Genomic DNA, 17,851 nt, shown 5'->3' with positions numbered 1-17,851 from the left:
GCAAAGAGCTTGAATATTACATCTCTTTATTTACAGGGTGGCTGTAACCCCGGCTGTTGCTGCAGCTTTCATTAAAAAAGGTTTTGCTGTAAATGTAGAGGATAGTGCAGGACTAGGCGCCAAGTTTAGAAATGAGGATTATGCATCTGTTGGAGCTAATGTTGTTGATAGAACTAAGGCTTTTGGTTCAGGTACTAAAACAGCTTCCTTCAATTTTTATTTTAAAATCCTCTGTTAACAGTGTTGTTGTTACAAAATACTTTTTCTGTTAGATATTATTCTCAAAGTGCGTCCTCCCCAAGAATCAGAACTTCCAGTTCTCAGAGAGGGCTCCACTCTGATTTCATTTCTCTACCCAGCTCAAAATAAATCACTTGTTGATCATATGTCAAAGAAGAAAATAAATGCCTTTGGTATGTAGCATTTTTTCTTCAGTATGTTTCACATTTTCTGTTAAGACATAAAAAAAATAAAAAATACATATTACATTAATCAATTTCTTTACTTAACATTTTTAGCTATGGATTGCATACCACGCATATCAAGAGCACAGGTTTTTGATGCATTGAGTTCAATGGCTAATGTAGCAGGTTACAGAGCTGTTGTAGAGGCATCAAATTACTTTCCAAGATTTTTTGCTGGTTAGGATTTTCTTTTATGATTTTTATCTCTCTGCATATTGCTCTTTATCCAAGCCATCACGGTGTTTAATATTTTTTTTAATTTATCCAACATCCAACAGGTCAAATAACTGCTGCTGGTAAAGTGCCTCCAGCAAAAGTTCTTGTGATTGGTGGTGGTGTTGCTGGTCTGGCAGCAATTGGGCAAGCTAAAAATATGGGGGCTATCGTCCGAGGTTTTGACACCCGTTCAGCTGTGAAAGAACAAGTTGAATCATTGGGTGCCGAATTCTTAGAGATAAATATCAAGGTTTTTCTTTTGAAAGTTTAAAATTTGCTTTTGATAGTCTGTGATACTTTACAGCTGATGCTATATTTATTTTTACTCAAATTTTTCTTAGGAAGAAGGATCAACTGCAGGTGGCTACAGTAAAGAAATGTCAAAAGAATTTATTGAAGCTGAAATGGCATTATTTGCAAAGCAAGCGAAAGAGGTTGATGTGATTATAACTACTGCTCTTATTCCTGGTCGCCCAGCTCCCAAGCTTATTTTAAAAGTAGGATTCCATAAATATATCAATCTATTATGTCTGCTAGACTTTTGAAATTAAAGGTAATCTTCTATTTTTTTTATTTTCAATTTTAGGAACATGTAGATTCAATGAAGCCAGGGAGTGTGATTGTTGACCTGGCAGCCGAAACAGGTGGAAATGTAGAAACAACTCGGCCAGGAGAGGTGTATACTTATAATGATGTGGTCCACATAGGTTTGACAGATTTGTCATCTCGTTTACCAACACAGAGCTCAACTCTTTATGCTAACAACATATCAAAATTCCTTCTTTCTATTGGTAATTTTAGATCCTGTTTTATTTTTAGTTTTCTTATTTTGAGGAATAACTTAGGCCACATGCTATAAATTTTTCAGGTCAAAAGGATAATTTCCAGATTAACTTGGAAGATGAAGTGGTGCGTGGGAGTATCATATTGCGGGATGGCCAGCTTATGTGGCCACCCCCAGCAAAGGCTGCAGCACCACCTCCACCTCCTCAAGTTTCTCAATCCAAGGTTGACGCTGCTAAGACAATTGAGCCTGACTACTTCATGGACACTTTAAAGGATACCGTCAAGTACAGTGCAGGTAATATTCCTCCTAAAATTTGAGAGCTTAAAAAGTCGCAATATGATGCTGAATGTATTTGCGTCTTTATTTAGGTTTAGGAGGGCTTGTTGCTCTTGGTATAGCCTCTCCAAATGCAGCCTTTTCAACCATGACAACAACTCTTGCCCTTTCTGGTATTGTGGGATACCATACTGTGTGGGGTGTAACTCCTGCTTTGCACTCACCCCTAATGTCAGTCACAAATGCTATATCTGGAATAACTGCTGTTGGTGGGCTTCTTCTGATGGGAGGAGGTTACTATCCCACTAATTCAGTAGAGGTAAGATTATTGGACTCAAGGTTGTAAAAGTTTAATATGTATACTGTTTGTTCTGTTGTTTTTCTTTTCCTTTTATGTTTAGATGAAGTCTATTCCCGTATTTCTTGTAAATGACCTGAATGTACAATTTTTATCTTTGAATAATGCTCCACAGGCTCTTGCTGCATCTGCTGCTTTCATTTCTTTCATCAATATTTATGGTGGATTCATTGTGACTAAGCGTATGCTTGATATGTTTAAAAGGTAACTTAATTTCAGATTTTAAATGTCTTGATCTTATTAAACAATTTCACTTGTCTTAAAAAATTCTCAAAATTTTATTTTATTTTTTGTCACAGTGATTAATATTATTGTTGTTCCCTTTTTACAGACCAACTGACCCTCCAGAACACAATTACTTGTATGCTCTTCCTGCTGCTGCCTTTCTTGGAGCCTATGGTTATGGTGTGTCATGTGGAGCTGCTGAAATTCATCAGATGGCTTCTTTAGCATCATCCTTATGCTGTGTTGGTGCTTTGGCTGGATTGAGCTCCCAGAGCACATCAAGATTGGGTAACAACTTGGGCATGGTAATCTATTTGTTTTTGATACTTTTCAAAGTGATTTTTCTTGATTTGGCATACATAATTTGTTTCTTAAAACGTCTTGAATTTAGATTGGAGTTACTGGTGGCATAGCTTCAACATTAGGCTACATGGCACCGAGTCATGAGGTGTTGGCTCAGATGGCAGCATGTATGGCAATTGGTGGGGGAGCTGGCACTGCAATTGCCAAAAAAATAGAGATAACAGATTTGCCGCAACTTGTGGCTGCTTTCCACAGGTAAATATTTTAGAGTGTTCAGATTATGTCTTCAGTGATTGGTAGTAAAGCAGTTTCTATAATGCTGATGTCTTATCTTTTCCAGCCTTGTTGGACTTGCTGCCATGTTGACATGCGGTGCTACATATCTTCATGATTTTCCTTCTCTTGCCACTGATCCAGCTGCTAATGTGATTAAAACTGCTCTTTTCCTTGGAACATTTATTGGTGGGGTGACTTTCAGGTACTTACTATATGAAATATATTTACCAGCATAAGGTCTAATGTTGAATGAAATTTCACATTTTACATCTATGGTTTGCAGTGGTTCTTTGGTTGCATATGGAAAGCTGCAGGGACTTCTTTCATCTTCTCCCCTTCTGCTGCCAGGCCGCCATGCTATCAACCTTAGTTTGCTTGCTGCAAATGCAGCAGCCATGGGATACTTCTTTTATGATCCTTCCATGACTGCTGGCCTTGCCATGCTCGGTGCCACTGGTGCTCTCTCTTCCACAATGGGTGTCACACTCACATCAGCTATTGGAGGTAACAGGGAGAATAATATGTCAATGTATTATCATAGTAAACCGTACAATTAATAACTGTTTATAATTATACTGAACTGGTCTTTTGTCTCATTAAAGGAGCTGATATGCCAGTTGTGATCACTGTCTTAAATAGCTACTCTGGTTGGGCTCTATGTGCTGAAGGATTCATGCTAAACAATAATATTATGACAATTGTTGGTGCTCTTATCGGATCTTCTGGTGCTATTCTCTCTCATATCATGTGCAAGGTCAGAAGTTTTCTTTTGTATTTGTCTTTGTTTTTATGTTAATTGTTTTTCCTTGTCGATAAAATTTAATTTCTGATCCTATTCAGGCTATGAACCGATCTCTACCGAGTGTGATTCTGGGAGGGTATGGTACATCTTCCACTGGTGGGGGAAAGCCAATGGAAATCACTGGAACACATACGGAAGTATTTGTTGACAATGTTGCAGAAATGATAAGTAATGCAAAAAACATTATAATCACCCCAGGTCTGTATATATTTTTCTTACATACATTACATTAATTTTTACTTCTAAAAATATTTGGTTGACAGTTACCTTGGGTTTAATGTGGAAATTTTCTTGCAGGTTATGGTCTGTGTGTTGCTAAAGCTCAGTACCCACTTGCTGAGATGGTGTCTCTCCTCAAAAGTAAGGGCAAGAAAGTGAGATTTGGCATTCACCCTGTAGCCGGTGAGTACTGTTTCATATTTGTACAACCATCACATCTTGTTTTTTATCCAAGGAATAGAATAGCCCTGTGTTTTGGTCTTGCTGCAATGAACATTTTAAACGCACATGATCACATAAGGTTTATTTTTTGTAACAGGACGTATGCCTGGACAGTTGAATGTTTTATTGGCGGAGGCTGGTGTTTCCTACGATGATGTTCTAGAGATGGAAGAAATCAATGATGATTTTAGTGAGACTGATCTGGTGTTAGTGATTGGAGCAAATGACACTGTGAACAGTGCTGCTGAGGATGATCCTAACTCAATCATTGCTGGCATGCCTGTTCTGCGTGTCTGGGATGCTGAGCAGGTAATTACTTGATATACGATACGTATTGTAATAAATTTCCTTGAACTTGTGACAGGCCTGTATGTACTGTGTATGTTTATTTTCTCTCATAGGTGGTAGTCATGAAAAGATCTCTTGGAGTTGGTTATGCAGCTGTGGACAACCCCATTTTCTATAAGCCCAACACATCTATGCTTCTTGGTGATGCTAAGAAAACATGTGATGCTCTTCTGGGGAAAATCAAAGAAGTTTATGCCAATTAAATTGCCATTTGAATGTTACCCTGTAATAGTGTAACAAGAAAGCTATCTGCTTTAAATTTGTTTTGTTTACTTATCAAATTGATATTTACGTCAGATTTATTTTAGGTGTATCACTTCACTTGACTGAGCTGGTGCCATTTTATTTGATATTAAATGCTTTAGTGTTTTGTTTATTCCCTTTGTGTTTTTACCCTAATTAATGAATTTTCCAATGTTTTAGTTTGTTTTTTTCAGTCTAGAAGTGTTTCTATGCCGAGTTCTGCTCATTTCACTTTTGCCTTGGCGTAAGGTTTGTAAACTACTAAAGTCTGATTTATTGTTCAGTAATAATTTTGTTCTCTTTATTTTTATTTTGTTGTTTTTGGTATTCTTCTGTTTCCTTCATACTGTTTTGAGTGGAGTTGTTGAACCTCTGTACCTGGTTTTAATTTTATTTGTGCTTTCCTTCTCTTTTATTTTTTTACTGTATCATGTTTCTGACCAGCTTAGCCTCACACATTATTATCATACCATTTCTGTAGATTTTCATCATAATTTTCTGCTATTGCTATCAATATACCTACCTCTAAAGCATTCCCATTGTGAGAATTATGTGTGAATTATGGTAGCTTTACCTTTGTGGTTTATTACGATGTAAAGAAATGTTGTGATGTGGTTTATTTGCTATTGTTGTGATTCTCAACTTGTTACTTGTCCACTGATGTGAGGTTTTAACTACTATGTATGAGAGAGATGAAGGTGTTTAACCATTTTGTATCTGGATCTGCAATCAATCAATCAACATTATCTGCTAAGCCTCAACATATGAAAATATCATTTTCGAACTGACATTATGATATTTTATTTGTGTGAGATCTGTGATAATATCTTGTGTTGCTGTCCCCAAAACAAACAAGACTACTTGTAGAAGCCCATTACAAGCTCTTTTTCTTTTTTCCATCAAATGATGCTGACCAGATTCATAGAACTCTTTTCCCCCAGGGATTTTAATATCCTCTTGATAGGGAAAATAAATCATTTGTATAATATTTTAAAATTATTACATAGGTATGTTAAGAGTGTGGAAATGACGCAATGTCATAATCCCAGATTTTGACCGGCTTATTTGAAATGACCTAGTGCAGTAGGGTAATTTAAAATAAATGAGTGGAATAGAATAAGGAATATCCTCAGAACATATTGGGTAATGTCAGAAACTGTTCATAAGTTTATTCATCAATGTGCATGTTTGTCATGATTTTTAAAATTTTTTGGAGTAATTAGATCCGTTTTGGCCGACAGTCCTCAAACACTACTTATGTCGCTGAGGCATTTTGACATTACTCAATGTGCCCAGGGTAGTTCTGATAATAGCCGGGTAATCTTTGGAGTGTCAATCCTGTCCAGTAATCTATCACGACATTCTCTGAACTTTCGGTTACTGTTGACATTACCCAGGTAATGTCAACATTACTCTTAACATGTATTTACCTATTAACAGCTCCATATACATGAGGGTTCTTGTCTTATACTCAGCCATTATTGATTACATTCCTGTAAGCTCTTGATTAAATGTTTACTGTATGGAGATTTTACTTCATGTTATGGTCAAGAATTATTATCAAAAATCAGTTAGTAAGGTACCTAAATGCACAACATGGTTATTAATGGTCTGATTATACAACTTAAAATGATTTTGCATTAATATTGTATTTTATTAAGTTTTTTAAAACTCTTTTTAGCAACTGATATTTTTAAGGTTTTGCTCTTTCAAATATTTCCATAATAAATGCAAACATTAAGTCTCCTTGGTCCTGTTGATATATGCTTCTCACATGGTAGTTTTTGTGGTTTTAAAAGGGGGCATTTGGATTTGGAAGTCAAAAAAAATCTACTCAAATTACAATTATGTACAATATATTACAAAGTAAAATAGTATCACAAACCAGATGTTAACATGAGCCAACATGCACTATAGTCCAGATAAAGTAATAAGTAAAGTAATCAGAAGGTGATCATATTTTGTAAAAGGTTATCATGAAGTGCTGACAGACTTGAAGCACTATCTGATGGTAACAAATTGCCACAAGATGTACTTTTTGTATGTATATGAACTTGACCTTAAGCACAGGACTTAAGACAGGAAACCATCCGTTACACAATTGAAATTCTAATAGGTGTGGTGCAAAATCTGATGACTGCATAAATTAATTATACAATTGTTCACACCAAGGTCGACAATTGAAAACGCCATATTGAAAAATCAAACAAGACAATGGATTACGTATCATGTATGCCCATCCCATAGCCCACTGTCGCACTGAACAAAATTTTCTCACTTACTAAATTGATGAAAGAATTGAACAGCAATCCAGTGTCATGCCTGTCATCATTCATCTTACCCAAGTACAAATATTCTCCTAATAAGCTCTCTGAGTTGAACTCTGAGGATGTCTAAACAATTCATGCTGAGCATACTCTACAGCTTTCATAACTAATCCATTTTCGTATCTAGATGGTTTTTCAGGGAGAAATTCATTTTCTAGTATTGTCATGGCTCCTGATATCACAGATGAGTTTTGGTGTGGGTTAGATACAATTGGATGATTTCCTTTGTTAGGTGATGATGAGCTAGGAGGATTTTGTTCTTGAACACCTTTCGGAGGTCCTGTTACAAGAGGTGTGGGAGGAAGAACTAGAGGTGGAACAGGGGGAGGTGGCTGTGGCTCATTCTTTTTTCTCTTAGGCAAGAATGCATGTCTTTTTTCCAGATCAGATACCGATTGAAGCAGTTCTCGAATTTGAGAATCTTGCCGTTCAACCTGTAAAATGAGTGATTCAAGAAATATAAATTATGAGGTGTTAAGGATTTCAACCATTTTATCAAACAACTACGAAAAATCATTTGAATGTTACATACCGTGAAGTACATATTTTGAATAGTATAATTTAACTGACTTAGTTCCTCCTGGCGAGCCTTTTCTTTGTCCAATTCTTTTTGAACCTGCAAAAGGATGTGCCCAAGGTAAATTGACTAGTACTAATGCAAACTCCATAAATTAGGAAATAAACAAGACTTACCTGTCTTGCATACTCAAAGTATAAGATACCAGCTGCTATGGAAAACACAATTGTTTCTCCCAGCATATTTGCACCAAGCTCAATGGCCATTGCCTCATTGAGCTGGGGTACATTGACAGGCTTTCCTAAGTTCATTACCCACATTTTGGTCTTTATTTCACACCAGTTGTAAACTAGAAACAAATATTAAAAAAAGATATACAATTAAAGTACTGCTGTTGTTTAAAGTAAACAAGATAAGAGCTGCAGCAGAATTCAAGATTTTTACATGTAATTTTCAGCACTGTATGGTGAAGGAAATAAAGGAGTTCAGTGCACTGTGACCAGATGGGTTCCATCAATCTTGGGTCAATTCAGTGACAAGTTACATTTACATTATAAAAGCAAATGTTGTCATAGCTTGTCATCCGAAAGAAAAGTGCATTTACTGAGCTATAAATGTGAGTAGGTTACTCATAACCTCAACTTTTACACTTACACTGTGCAGGAGGCATGCAAATGTATGTTCTGAAGAAATAGTTGTTCTTCGCTCTCTGCTTTGAAAAATTTGCGATAGGTTTGCTTAACTGCTTAAGCAGTAATGCCCCTAGTTTAACGACGGGAAAGGCCCCAACAACCATTTTCGACAATTTCAGTAAGGTTTCAGAAGTAAAGGAAAACAAACTCTATCGTTGTCGTCCGTCTCCGTCGGTCCTCGACACAGATTCATATTCGCTTTTAGAGGAGGCGGGAAAACGACTGTTTCTTTAGGAGGCGTACTTTTTTTTTTTTTTAAACCGCAATATTTCCCTGTTTCGAAATGAAAGAAGTTTGATTAGTTATTCGATCGCCATCGTGAACTCGGTGAAATGGTTCCCGATTGGAAAAAGGGAAGGACCACCAAAACAACGAACCATCCATGCCGTGAAGCCCAGGCGCGTTACCGCCCGTGACTTCCCTCCCGGCTCCGTGTGCTCCGTGCTCCAGTCCGCCGGGTCGCCGCTCCGCCCGCCCGCCTGCATGTATAGGCAACCCATCGGACTGGCCTACTCTCGGGTTGCCTCTCCGTAGAAGTGAGGCGCCGTCGGTCCAGTCCTCGAGAGTAGGCGCGGCCGTGAGACCCGCGCACCAGAAACACGATCTCTTGACTCTGCGTCGCGCCGCCGTTGCAGGCTCCTGGGGACGCGGCGCTCGGGTACACTGCGACACCTGACGCCTGACTGACACTTTTGGCGGGGCGGGGCGGTCCCAATGGAAGTTCTCATCGCCGCAGGCTGGGCTCTGCTCATCCGGATGTGTGGGGCTCTAGTGTGGGGCCGGGCCGGGCTAGGCGGGCCGCTCGGGGCCCCGATAGTGTCACCGCAGTGGCAATGGTGCGGGGTGTGGTGGGACGGGGCGGGGCGGGGCGGGGCGGGGGCGCGTTCATCGCCTAGCTCAGCCCGCCGGCCGTGCAGTTCGGCCGTTGATAAGGAAGAGGGCCCCGGCCCGGCCCGGCTCGGCGGCAGGGCGCAGGGCGGGGCGGGCCCATTGGCAGACGTGCCGCAGCCTAGCTCAGCGCGACACCTATGCGACGGGACAGACCGGCCGGGCCCGGGCCGCGACAGCACCAGCGCGACCAGCGCCCACACCCTGACGGACATGGCGGGGAAGGTGAGTCGGACCGGGCCGACGCGATCGATGGACTAGCGACCCGGTGCCCCCGCGGTGTGCGTCTGTCCCCCTACCCAATCGCGCGGTTCTGCCTTAGAATCAACCCCTCCGGACCTGACTCCGCGTTCGATGGTCATCTTGTGGCCTGGTTTGGTTGCTTCAAGTCTTTCTTCTATCTTATTGCCCGTCGTGTTTTACTCGGTACGATCAGGTGAGATAGTGGAGTCTCGCCTCTGGCCGTGCGCCTGTCCTGTTATCGATAATGTACTTGGGCTAACAGAGGAAGATAAGTAACAGATGAAACGTAAAGGTTCTCTCTCCGTTAGCTCAAGGACACTACATAGGGGGACGGCTGCACTTTGCGCTGTACTCATTAGTTCGTTGTGTTTTTGTTTTAATTCGAAAGAGGGGTGCGTCTGCAACCGCTCTGCGTACAGTGTGATGCTATCGAATCCCAAGTAGTTTTCGTCCCTCCCGAGGTCCACTCGTGTGCGAGTTGTCATTACGCGCCGAGTCGGCCGGCGCTGCTTATCGTATATGCGCGACCGCGCGCCTCGCAAACAAGAGACGAGTGTGTCGGCGGGGAGGGCCGGCGGGGCCCGGGAGCGGCGAGCGGCGTCATAGCCGTCATGGCGAAGGGGGAGGCGCACGCACGCACACGCACTCACTCACACACGACATTGTCTGGCCCAGGCCGCAAGGCGACGCGGATGCGAGTCCTTAGAGACGCTTCCGTCTTGAATTAGCGCCAGCAGCGAACCCTTCCCTTCTTTCCTCCAATACCGCCCCCCGCCACCACCACCGCCAATCCCAAATGCCCCTCGCCACCACCTCCTCCTCCTCCTCCACCCTCACCGGCCACACCAGCTGAGTCTTCTCTTTCAATTCGAGCTGCGTCGGCCGGCGTGGTGTCGCTCTGGTGTTCCCCCAGGACACAACCGCTCGCTGGCACGGTGGGCCCGTCACATCCACTGCTGCTCCCCCCTCGCTGCCTCCCCTACCACGCACCCCCCCCCCACACACACACACACTACTTCTCCCATTCCCCAACCCGCAGCATCCCCACCCTGTTGTTCAGCTTTTTCGGTACCCCGCCGGCAATTAAGAGGAATTAGAGACACACAACTCTGCGCGACCCGCCAAGGTGTAGTGGAGACCCTTCGGTACTGCTCTGCGGAGTGCGCGCCGCGGTGCAGAGCCCCTCCTCCGCAGTGCAGTTGTCTCGTCCGCCCCGTCCCCGAGTACCTCTTATCCCCGGCGGCCGCGGCGGCGTGATCGTTTCGGCGGCTCGCGCCCATAAAAGAGGGCGGGGCGGAGTTCGCCGCGACGTGCGACGTGCCGCGGCGAGGCTCGCTGCTGCCGCGCCTGCTGCACCTGCGCTGCGCTGGGCTGGGCTGGGCTGGGCTGGGCTGGGCTGGGCCCCGAGCTATAGTGTTGCCGTGCCTCGGGTCCGCGTGCGCAGCCTGGCCGCACTCCACGCGACAGAATGGCGCCTTTTTGTCTTGTTGTCTTCAAATCCGCCAACACAGACGTGCGCGCGCACAATCGTTGGCAGCGAGATATAGACCCGTCCCGCTGGTGGCGTTGAGAGGATAGGGAGGAAAAGAGACAGACAGGCAGAGAAAGAGAGACACGGAAGGGGGGGGGGGCGTTTCCGCTTGGGTAGCATTTTGTGTGTTCGTTTTCCTGTGGCATGATGTCACGGGAAGAACGTCGCGCCCCATTGCTGTGCTGGACGAATTCAAAATGATTGTTGACAAACTTGTTCTTTAATAGCACTTTCGTCGTCATTGGGTGTGACGGGCGTGCGCGGGTGTCACCGCGGCCGCCCGGGCCGGCCTCGTGGAGGTGATAATGGAGCCTGTCAAAGCAGGACGGTGGCGGGGGGCTACTCCAAAAATCCAGTTCTTGAATGAGATAAATATAAGGCATACGGGAAACCCCCGCTCGCACGACGACGATTGCATGCAGGTGTGGTAAGGACAAATTTGCAATAATTTTACTTGATGCGCAGGCCTGTTCGTTGGGCTTCGGAGATGCGCCCCGCTCCTCTCGGGTGTAGGCATCACGACGAGCTCGCCGCGAGCAGATCCCCAGGAACCACGCCTACCCGATGGAGCTATACCATGGCCGCTCCAGGATCCTCCTCATACGAGCTGCCAGCCGGTTCGGTTCGCCTCGCCTACTCCCGGAGTTAGACTGCACCACACTCACGCGTGCGGGGTCGGTGGCCTGCCTACCCGATGGGTCCAGGAGGCACTGACGGAGTCGGAGGGCGAACCCTTCACCGGGGCATACAGTAGAAGTCGGACAAAGCGCGGACTGCAGATTCGGCGACGCCCAGTGCGCCTTACTACCTATCGCCGGCCGGCCCGGCCCGCCTTCAAACGCTCCCGCCTCCCGCCTCGTGCAGGTGTAGTTCGTTGCTCCCCGGCGCCGCCTCACTCGCCGCCCCACCTCGCCGCCGTGCCGCGCGGGCCGGCCTTGTACCCTTGTACTTGACATTCATTTCACCGCGCCAATGGCGCATGCTGTCCGTCGGAACTTAGCACAGGTGACGGTGACAGGTGTACGCACCTGCCGCCCGCCCCGCCCCGCCCCGCCGCTCCGCGAGCCGAGCACCTCGGCTTAAAGGACTCCCGCTCTGCAAGGATAACAATTACTGCGAGCGTTTGCCGCTCCGAGCCTCGTCCATTTATTTTCACGACCGCACAGACGCTCCGCGTGGCGCCGCGTGGCGCGCGGCGGGGCGTGTGTGGCTGCGGGAGCGCCGGCCGTGCGGCTCTTCACCTGTCTTCACATTGCTCACATCACCGCTGCGGGTCATCATGAGTGATCATCCGAAAACATAGAAGGGGCGCAATCAAGCGTCTGCATAGCTCACACACATTCACTTCTCCCCCGGCCAGTCCGGCCATGTCGGCCTACCCGGTAGATGGCATTTTCATAGGGCTCTTGTAAGGATCAAAAGACAAAGTCTCGGTGAATGATCAAAAATTTAGGTTGTTTTTTTTTTTGTGCCTACGATCATTATTAGTTTGGGAGATGTGGGATGTATCCCTCTGCAAAAAGTCTGCGCGTTACCCGTACTATGTAAGGTCGGGAGACGCGGACGTCGACGTCGAAATTAGTTTCACACTACACTGAGAGCAGGACTTGTTCTTCTTAGGGATCGTCTAGAAAGTACGAGCGTATTTCTCCTAGATTGATTCAGCAACTTCGTGTTCGTTCGTTAACCCATTAGAGCTCGGCGCCTGCGAGACTCGGGGTAGGCCACCCCGCAGTACACGCATGCACGGCAGCCACGATTTTGCCTACCACGTAGGCGCTTTGAGACCTTCATTGTGCGAACTTGGCAGTATCGCAACGGCAAATGACGGACGCACTTACTAGATGATTTCACTATATTACGGGCGATACTTGAGGTTAAAGAACTAGTTTATTCTTTGGCACAACATTAATCTAGTGATCTACGTCTATCTTGAGTTTCAACCAAGTCCAGTCACACAGTCACATCTCATGTTTTGACTAGTCAGTGAACAGTCGTTTCCCCAGTGACACACCTCGTTTTCCTCGTGACCACTAAAAAACTTGGAGTGAGATTTATTAGACTTTTAGTGCGCGCCTGGGCCGCCCGTTCTTGTCACGGAACAGCAAGAACATTTTCCATTATGCACAAAGCAAAAGTACTAATTTGTTACAAGGACGGGCGGGTCTTGTTATAGCTAGAAAGTGAGGACTTGAAGGGAAGACCAGAATTTAAATATTCGCGCGGAACGGGCGGCAGATGTGGTGGCGGATGGAAAGCGCCGATTCCAGCGATGCGCCCCTCCGTCGCGCACGTCGCCCGGTCATCGGCAGCCGCGGGCGCGGCCCCGGGAGGGGCCCGGCTCTCGCCTCGGCCAGTCAGTCGCCAGCCAGCCAGCCAGGGAGCATGGAGGTCCAATTATAATAACAACCGACGATAATACAGTGAGACTACCTAAACCATGTAGGACAGTTATTATGGCAACAGAACCCAAAAGTAGGCCACTGAAACAGTCTGCGGCACCCAATAGTGTCCCCATGAGACGCGAGGCTGTGTACTTGTCGCCTCGTCAGTGCGCTTGACGCCTTGATGGGCCCGCGGCGTTTGTTAACTCATTTGGACGCCCTCTTTTTTTCCGGCCGCGAGTCAGGCCACAAAAGGGAGCGCCACGCGCCGCCCGAGTCGGACGCGGATTTAATACGACGGCGCGGTGGGCCTGATGACTCGGCAGTGTTGCGCGCAGAACAGAAGACGTGTGATGGGAGCCGCCGAGTCGCGACCCGAGCCGGAGGAACAAACCCAAAACAAAGGAGACATACCAGAGTCGAACAAAAAAAGGAAAGGTTTGAAATGTTTTAATTACAAGAATCTTTGTTAGGCAGGACAGGAAGTGCACTCCTCCCTAAACAGCAAAAGAGACTTTCTGGGAAACCGTCAAACTGCATTTAGTTCGTCGCGTTGTCCGGTAGGTGTACTACACGCTACACCGGACAGTGTGTTAGGTTGCCTATGCGCCGGCTGCAGGCGCCGCAGAGAGAAGATCTCCGTCTTCGCGACGCGCGCCCCTCCACTACCGCATGGCCGACACCTCCCTCCACGCCCCACAAACATTCACACCCTCCACTTCGCGGCTGTGAGTCAGCTCTTGTGTCGAGCACCTCACCTTCAGATATAGGACGAAACTTTAGATTCATGTTGGTCCTTGTTTGTACCTAGTTCAGTATCCCAGTGTCCACCTAATCTTGGTCCGTGCTGGGACCTGGCAGGTTGCCAGGAACTGCGACCGCACGCCCGCCCGCCCCGCGGCGGCTGTCCACGCACCTGTGTTCAGGCCAGTGGCATAGTGACATAAGCGTGGGGGTTGGTGAGGATGGTGGGCTTCTTTCCATTCTCTCCGATCGTTCGATCGCTGAAGTCATTTCGGATGGAAGCTGGAGTGACGGAGTCAGGCCGCTGGAGTCCAAGGCCACCTCCGGCCTGCCTGCCTAATTTCACTTACTTGGCGTTGGCCCGCGCGCCTTAACGACCAAAAACGGGCGCGTTTGACGTAGGCTGCCCGCCCCGGCCGGGTCCTGCTGGGGCTCGTCTCGGCCCCTCGATCACTTTACAATCGAGCGTAATCGAGCACATTCCCCCCGCCGGGCCCGGGATACTCACTCAATCTCGGGAGGGGGCGAGTGGCCGGGAGGCTGGAGGCTCGGCTCGTGGATGGGCTGGAGGCTGGGCTGGAGGCTCGGCTGGAGGCTCGACTCGTGGATGAGCTGGAAGCTGGGCTGGAGGCTCAGCTCGAGGCTCGGCTGGTGGATGGGCTGGAAGCTGGGCTGGAGGCTCAGCTCGAGGCTGGGATGGAGGCTCGGCTGGAGGCTCGTCTGGTGGATGGGTTGGAGGCTGGGCTGGGGGCTGGGCTGGAAGCTCTGCTGGGGGCTCGGCTCGTGGATGAGCTGGAAGCTGGGCTGGAGGCTCAGCTCGAGGCTGGGCTAGAGGCTCGGCTGGAGGCTCGGCTGGAGGCTCGGCTGGTGGATGGGCTAGAAGCTGGGCTGGAGGCTCAGCTCGAGGTTGGGATGGAGGCTCGGCTGGGGGCTCGGCTCGAGGTTCGGCTGGTGGGTGGGCTAGAAGCTGGGCTGGAGGCTCAGCTCGAGGCTGGGATGGAGGCTCGGCTGGTGGATGGGCTGGAAGCTGAGCTGGAGGCTCGGCTCGAGGCTGAGATGGAGGCTCGGCTGGGGGCTCGGCTCGAGGTTCGGCTGGTGGCCTTGTGGCAGTCTGGAGGCTCGCCTGTAGACCTTTGGCTGGAGGCTCGTCTAGAGGCTGGCTGGAGGCCTGTGACTTGGAGGTTGGGCTGGGCTGGAGACCTCTGGTCTGGATGCGACCCGGAGCCACGCCTTCTCGGAGGCTCGCCGAGGCACCGCGCTACGCATCAGGTTTTGAGTTGCGCTGTCAGAGTGGAAATGAGATGCGTGCCGCAAAGCCAATGGAGCCGAGGCGGGAGGCGCGCGCGTAGCGGTGCTGTGTGCGCCGCCCGCATAGCCGCTTACCAAGAGACTGCTGACAACGTTTTTAATTTGAAGTACTGCATCGGAAAACTCTGCGTGAAACGATTTTAATTCAAACCCTTTTTGGTATACTTATACCCTTATCCTTATAACCTTATAAGGGTGACTTGCATTATTCCTATCGGTCTGAAGACCTCTTGCTCCCATATGAAGTCCACTATGATTTATTGGTATTGTCGGGTCACTATAAGGCGTAGCCCCCCCCCCCCTCCTTTCCTCTCGCTCCGCTTGCCACGCGCCACGCGGTCCATCGCACCATTTATAACAGCAGCAGCAGCGCACCCTTCGACAGCTGACGAGGACTTTTCGGGTGGACACGCGGCAGACACCTTCCTGCTCGCGGGGCCTCGACGCCTTGCTGTGGGTGTCGGTCGGTGTCGGACTAGGAAACGAGTCACCCCATGTTGCTCAGTCCAGACCCAAACTTTGGTCGCGAGGTGCGAAGGGGTGCGAGGGGTTGGCCGCAGCGTCAGCGAGGTGGGCGTGGTGGACACGGCCGGGGCCGGGCCGGGTGGCCGGGTGGGTGACGCTGCTCGTCTCTGCGCCTCGACCGGGTCCCGGGGGTCCCGGGTGTTGCTAGGCGTTGCCGCCGCCTCCCGCTGCACACGGACAGTGGTCGCGCGAAATCGGAGGAGCCCGGCATGAGCACGGCTGTGGCCGGCTGTGCCGATCGTGATGCCAGCGCCACGCCTCTCCGCTCCTCATCGCCAGTGGCCGTGCCGCACCAAGGCCAGCTGAAGGATAGAATTAGCGTTATCACATCCAGTCCCGATGGTATGAGCGCCTCGGCATCGATTTGAATAATAAGAGGCGCACTATCACGGCGGCGCCGGGGCGGGGTGGGACGTGTGGCGTGGGTGGGGCGTGGCGGGGGCGGGGGCGTGGCGAGCCTGCACGGCTGCGAGGGTGTGGCGGTGTGGCGCGGCGCAGTCGCGTCACCTCGCTGGAGAGGACTCGACGCGAGCTGGACCCCTTCGCCGACAGGTGAAAGGGGGGTGGGGGTGGGGGCAGGCGTGTAGCTCGCGGGGCTCGCTCTCTGCAGGGCTGTAGAGGACTTCCCCGTGCGTGGCGGGGATGACCAGGACGACGGAGACCTGTTCCGTCCGGCGGTGGCGCCTGACGGCCGCCTGCGCGGCGACATGGATAGCCCGTTTGGTGGAAACGGCCGGGAATTACCGCCGCAGTGCGTCCGCACGGCCGAGCCCCGCGCCGCCCCGCCTGATCACCCATTCCGGGAATACGCGTCGGAATGGGACTCGGTCCCTCCACGCAGCCCCGCGTGCGTCACAGAGGAGGCGACGCAGCCCTGGAGCCCCTGGAGCCCCTGGAGCCCCTGGAGCCCCTGGAGCCGGCCTGGGGCTGCACAGGAGCCCGGAGCAGGAGCCGGACTGGAGCCGGCCTGCAGCCGACTGGAACCGGATAGAACCGGCCTCTGGAGCTGAACTGGAGCAGACGTTGCAGCAGACCTTGGAGCTGACTTTGGAGAAGACCTTGTAGCCGACCTTTGAGCTGACCTTAGACCCGGCCTTGGAGCCGACCTAGGGTAGGGCCGTTGCCGGCCTGGAGCAGGCCCGGACCCGACCTAGGAGCCGACCTGGACCTAGACGTGGCCTGGAGCCCGGCTGTGCGGCTGGAGCTATCACAGGTCCTGCGGGATTCGGGCGCGCGCGTCCACGTGGCTGCAGTGGCTGATCGATGTGTAACCCGTCCGGGCCGGCGTGTCGAGTGGCAGCCCGCTGGCCCGGGCCGGCCCGGCCCCCCGGCTCCACGTGGTGGCCGCGTCCTACCTCTATACTCCTCTGCCGCTCGGCCCGGCCCGCCTCCAGCCTCCAGCGCTACCAATCCAATGTGCGCGTGCGCGCGCGTGGAGTGCGGCCGGGGTGTGTGGGAAATAAAGACCCAAGTGTGTACTTGTGCGCGAGTATTAAAGCCCCCGAAGTATGCGTTATTTATGCAGGACATGGCGAGAACACGGCTATGTACACATTAAATCTCCTGCATACGTAGAGGGTATTCAGTACACAGGGACAGGAACTGCTGGAGTGATGCGTCGCTCCATGCAAGTGATGATTATCAAACATCGCTCCAGATGGGTAACGATCTTGGATCATCGGTCCCTTTGAGCGATGTGCGTCATTCGAACGAATCACTCAAATAGAGCGACAGAAGCAAAGCGTCGCGCTGCCAAGAGACACGAGAGTCGCGGTAATGAATCGCCCTCGGTCGCTCTCCCGAAAGCGACGCGCTTGACTCCTTGAGTTTCCATTGTAAATAATGCATACATGCACACTTGGGTTTCCAGAGTCTTTAGCCCGCGCGGCAGCTTCCGTCGCCCGGAATGGCGAAAGTGTAGAGAGAAATGGAAAAGAGGGTCGGGGGGAGGGG

General features: G+C 49.4%; 3 protein-coding genes across 4 annotated transcripts in view; 2 read left to right on the top strand and 1 right to left on the bottom strand.

Moving 5' to 3' along the window:
• Window positions 1-6,485, top strand: part of LOC113218260 (NAD(P) transhydrogenase, mitochondrial) — a 19,685-nt gene extending 13,200 nt beyond the window's left edge. For both annotated transcript variants that reach the window (XM_052269145.1, XM_052269146.1), the window contains exons 3-20: window positions 37-191; window positions 273-413; window positions 519-641; window positions 743-930; window positions 1,022-1,177; window positions 1,267-1,471; window positions 1,549-1,761; window positions 1,836-2,062; window positions 2,217-2,305; window positions 2,433-2,631; window positions 2,718-2,884; window positions 2,970-3,107; window positions 3,189-3,409; window positions 3,508-3,659; window positions 3,746-3,905; window positions 4,005-4,109; window positions 4,246-4,457; window positions 4,550-6,485. In XM_052269145.1, coding sequence (XP_052125105.1) covers window positions 37-191; window positions 273-413; window positions 519-641; window positions 743-930; window positions 1,022-1,177; window positions 1,267-1,471; window positions 1,549-1,761; window positions 1,836-2,062; window positions 2,217-2,305; window positions 2,433-2,631; window positions 2,718-2,884; window positions 2,970-3,107; window positions 3,189-3,409; window positions 3,508-3,659; window positions 3,746-3,905; window positions 4,005-4,109; window positions 4,246-4,457; window positions 4,550-4,699 — 3,001 coding nt within the window. In that variant the 3' untranslated portion in view covers window positions 4,700-6,485. The remainder of the gene's footprint in view (window positions 1-36; window positions 192-272; window positions 414-518; window positions 642-742; window positions 931-1,021; window positions 1,178-1,266; window positions 1,472-1,548; window positions 1,762-1,835; window positions 2,063-2,216; window positions 2,306-2,432; window positions 2,632-2,717; window positions 2,885-2,969; window positions 3,108-3,188; window positions 3,410-3,507; window positions 3,660-3,745; window positions 3,906-4,004; window positions 4,110-4,245; window positions 4,458-4,549) is intronic.
• A 93-nt stretch (window positions 6,486-6,578) lies between these two features.
• LOC113218228 (putative OPA3-like protein CG13603) lies at window positions 6,579-9,042 on the bottom strand. Its single transcript, XM_026438489.2, has 5 exons — window positions 8,653-9,042; window positions 8,238-8,548; window positions 7,760-7,932; window positions 7,599-7,682; window positions 6,579-7,500 (listed from the first exon to the last, which is right to left on the bottom strand). Exons 2-5 carry the CDS (start codon window positions 8,377-8,379, stop codon window positions 7,099-7,101), a joined length of 801 nt encoding a protein of 266 aa, XP_026294274.1. The 5' UTR covers window positions 8,380-8,548; window positions 8,653-9,042; the 3' UTR covers window positions 6,579-7,098.
• A 158-nt stretch (window positions 9,043-9,200) lies between these two features.
• The window catches only part of LOC113218248 (arylalkylamine N-acetyltransferase 1), a 22,971-nt gene continuing 14,320 nt past the window's right edge, over window positions 9,201-17,851 (top strand). The window contains exon 1 of the mRNA XM_026438516.2: window positions 9,201-9,388. Within this exon, the coding sequence (XP_026294301.1) occupies window positions 9,377-9,388 (12 nt within the window). The 5' untranslated portion in view covers window positions 9,201-9,376. The remainder of the gene's footprint in view (window positions 9,389-17,851) is intronic.

The sequence above is a fragment of the Frankliniella occidentalis genome, unplaced genomic scaffold (genome assembly GCF_000697945.3).
Source record: "Frankliniella occidentalis isolate FOCC.00 unplaced genomic scaffold, Focc_3.1 Scaffold84, whole genome shotgun sequence".
In the NCBI taxonomy this organism is placed as follows: Eukaryota; Metazoa; Arthropoda; class Insecta; order Thysanoptera; family Thripidae; genus Frankliniella; species Frankliniella occidentalis.
The sequence above is the reverse complement of the archived record's forward strand: the minus strand, read 5'-3'. Positions and strand labels throughout refer to the sequence as shown.

Coding starts and splice junctions, on each gene's coding strand:
- LOC113218228 (XM_026438489.2), bottom strand. CDS start 8,379: ATGGTTGTTGGGGCCTTTCCCGTCGTTAAACTAGGGGCATTACTGCTT. Junction 7,683..7,759: donor ACTTTGAGTATGCAAGACAG/GTAAGTCTTGTT, acceptor ATCCTTTTGCAG/GTTCAAAAAGAATTGGACAA. Junction 7,501..7,598: donor TTCAAAATATGTACTTCACG/GTATGTAACATT, acceptor CTCATTTTACAG/GTTGAACGGCAAGATTCTCA.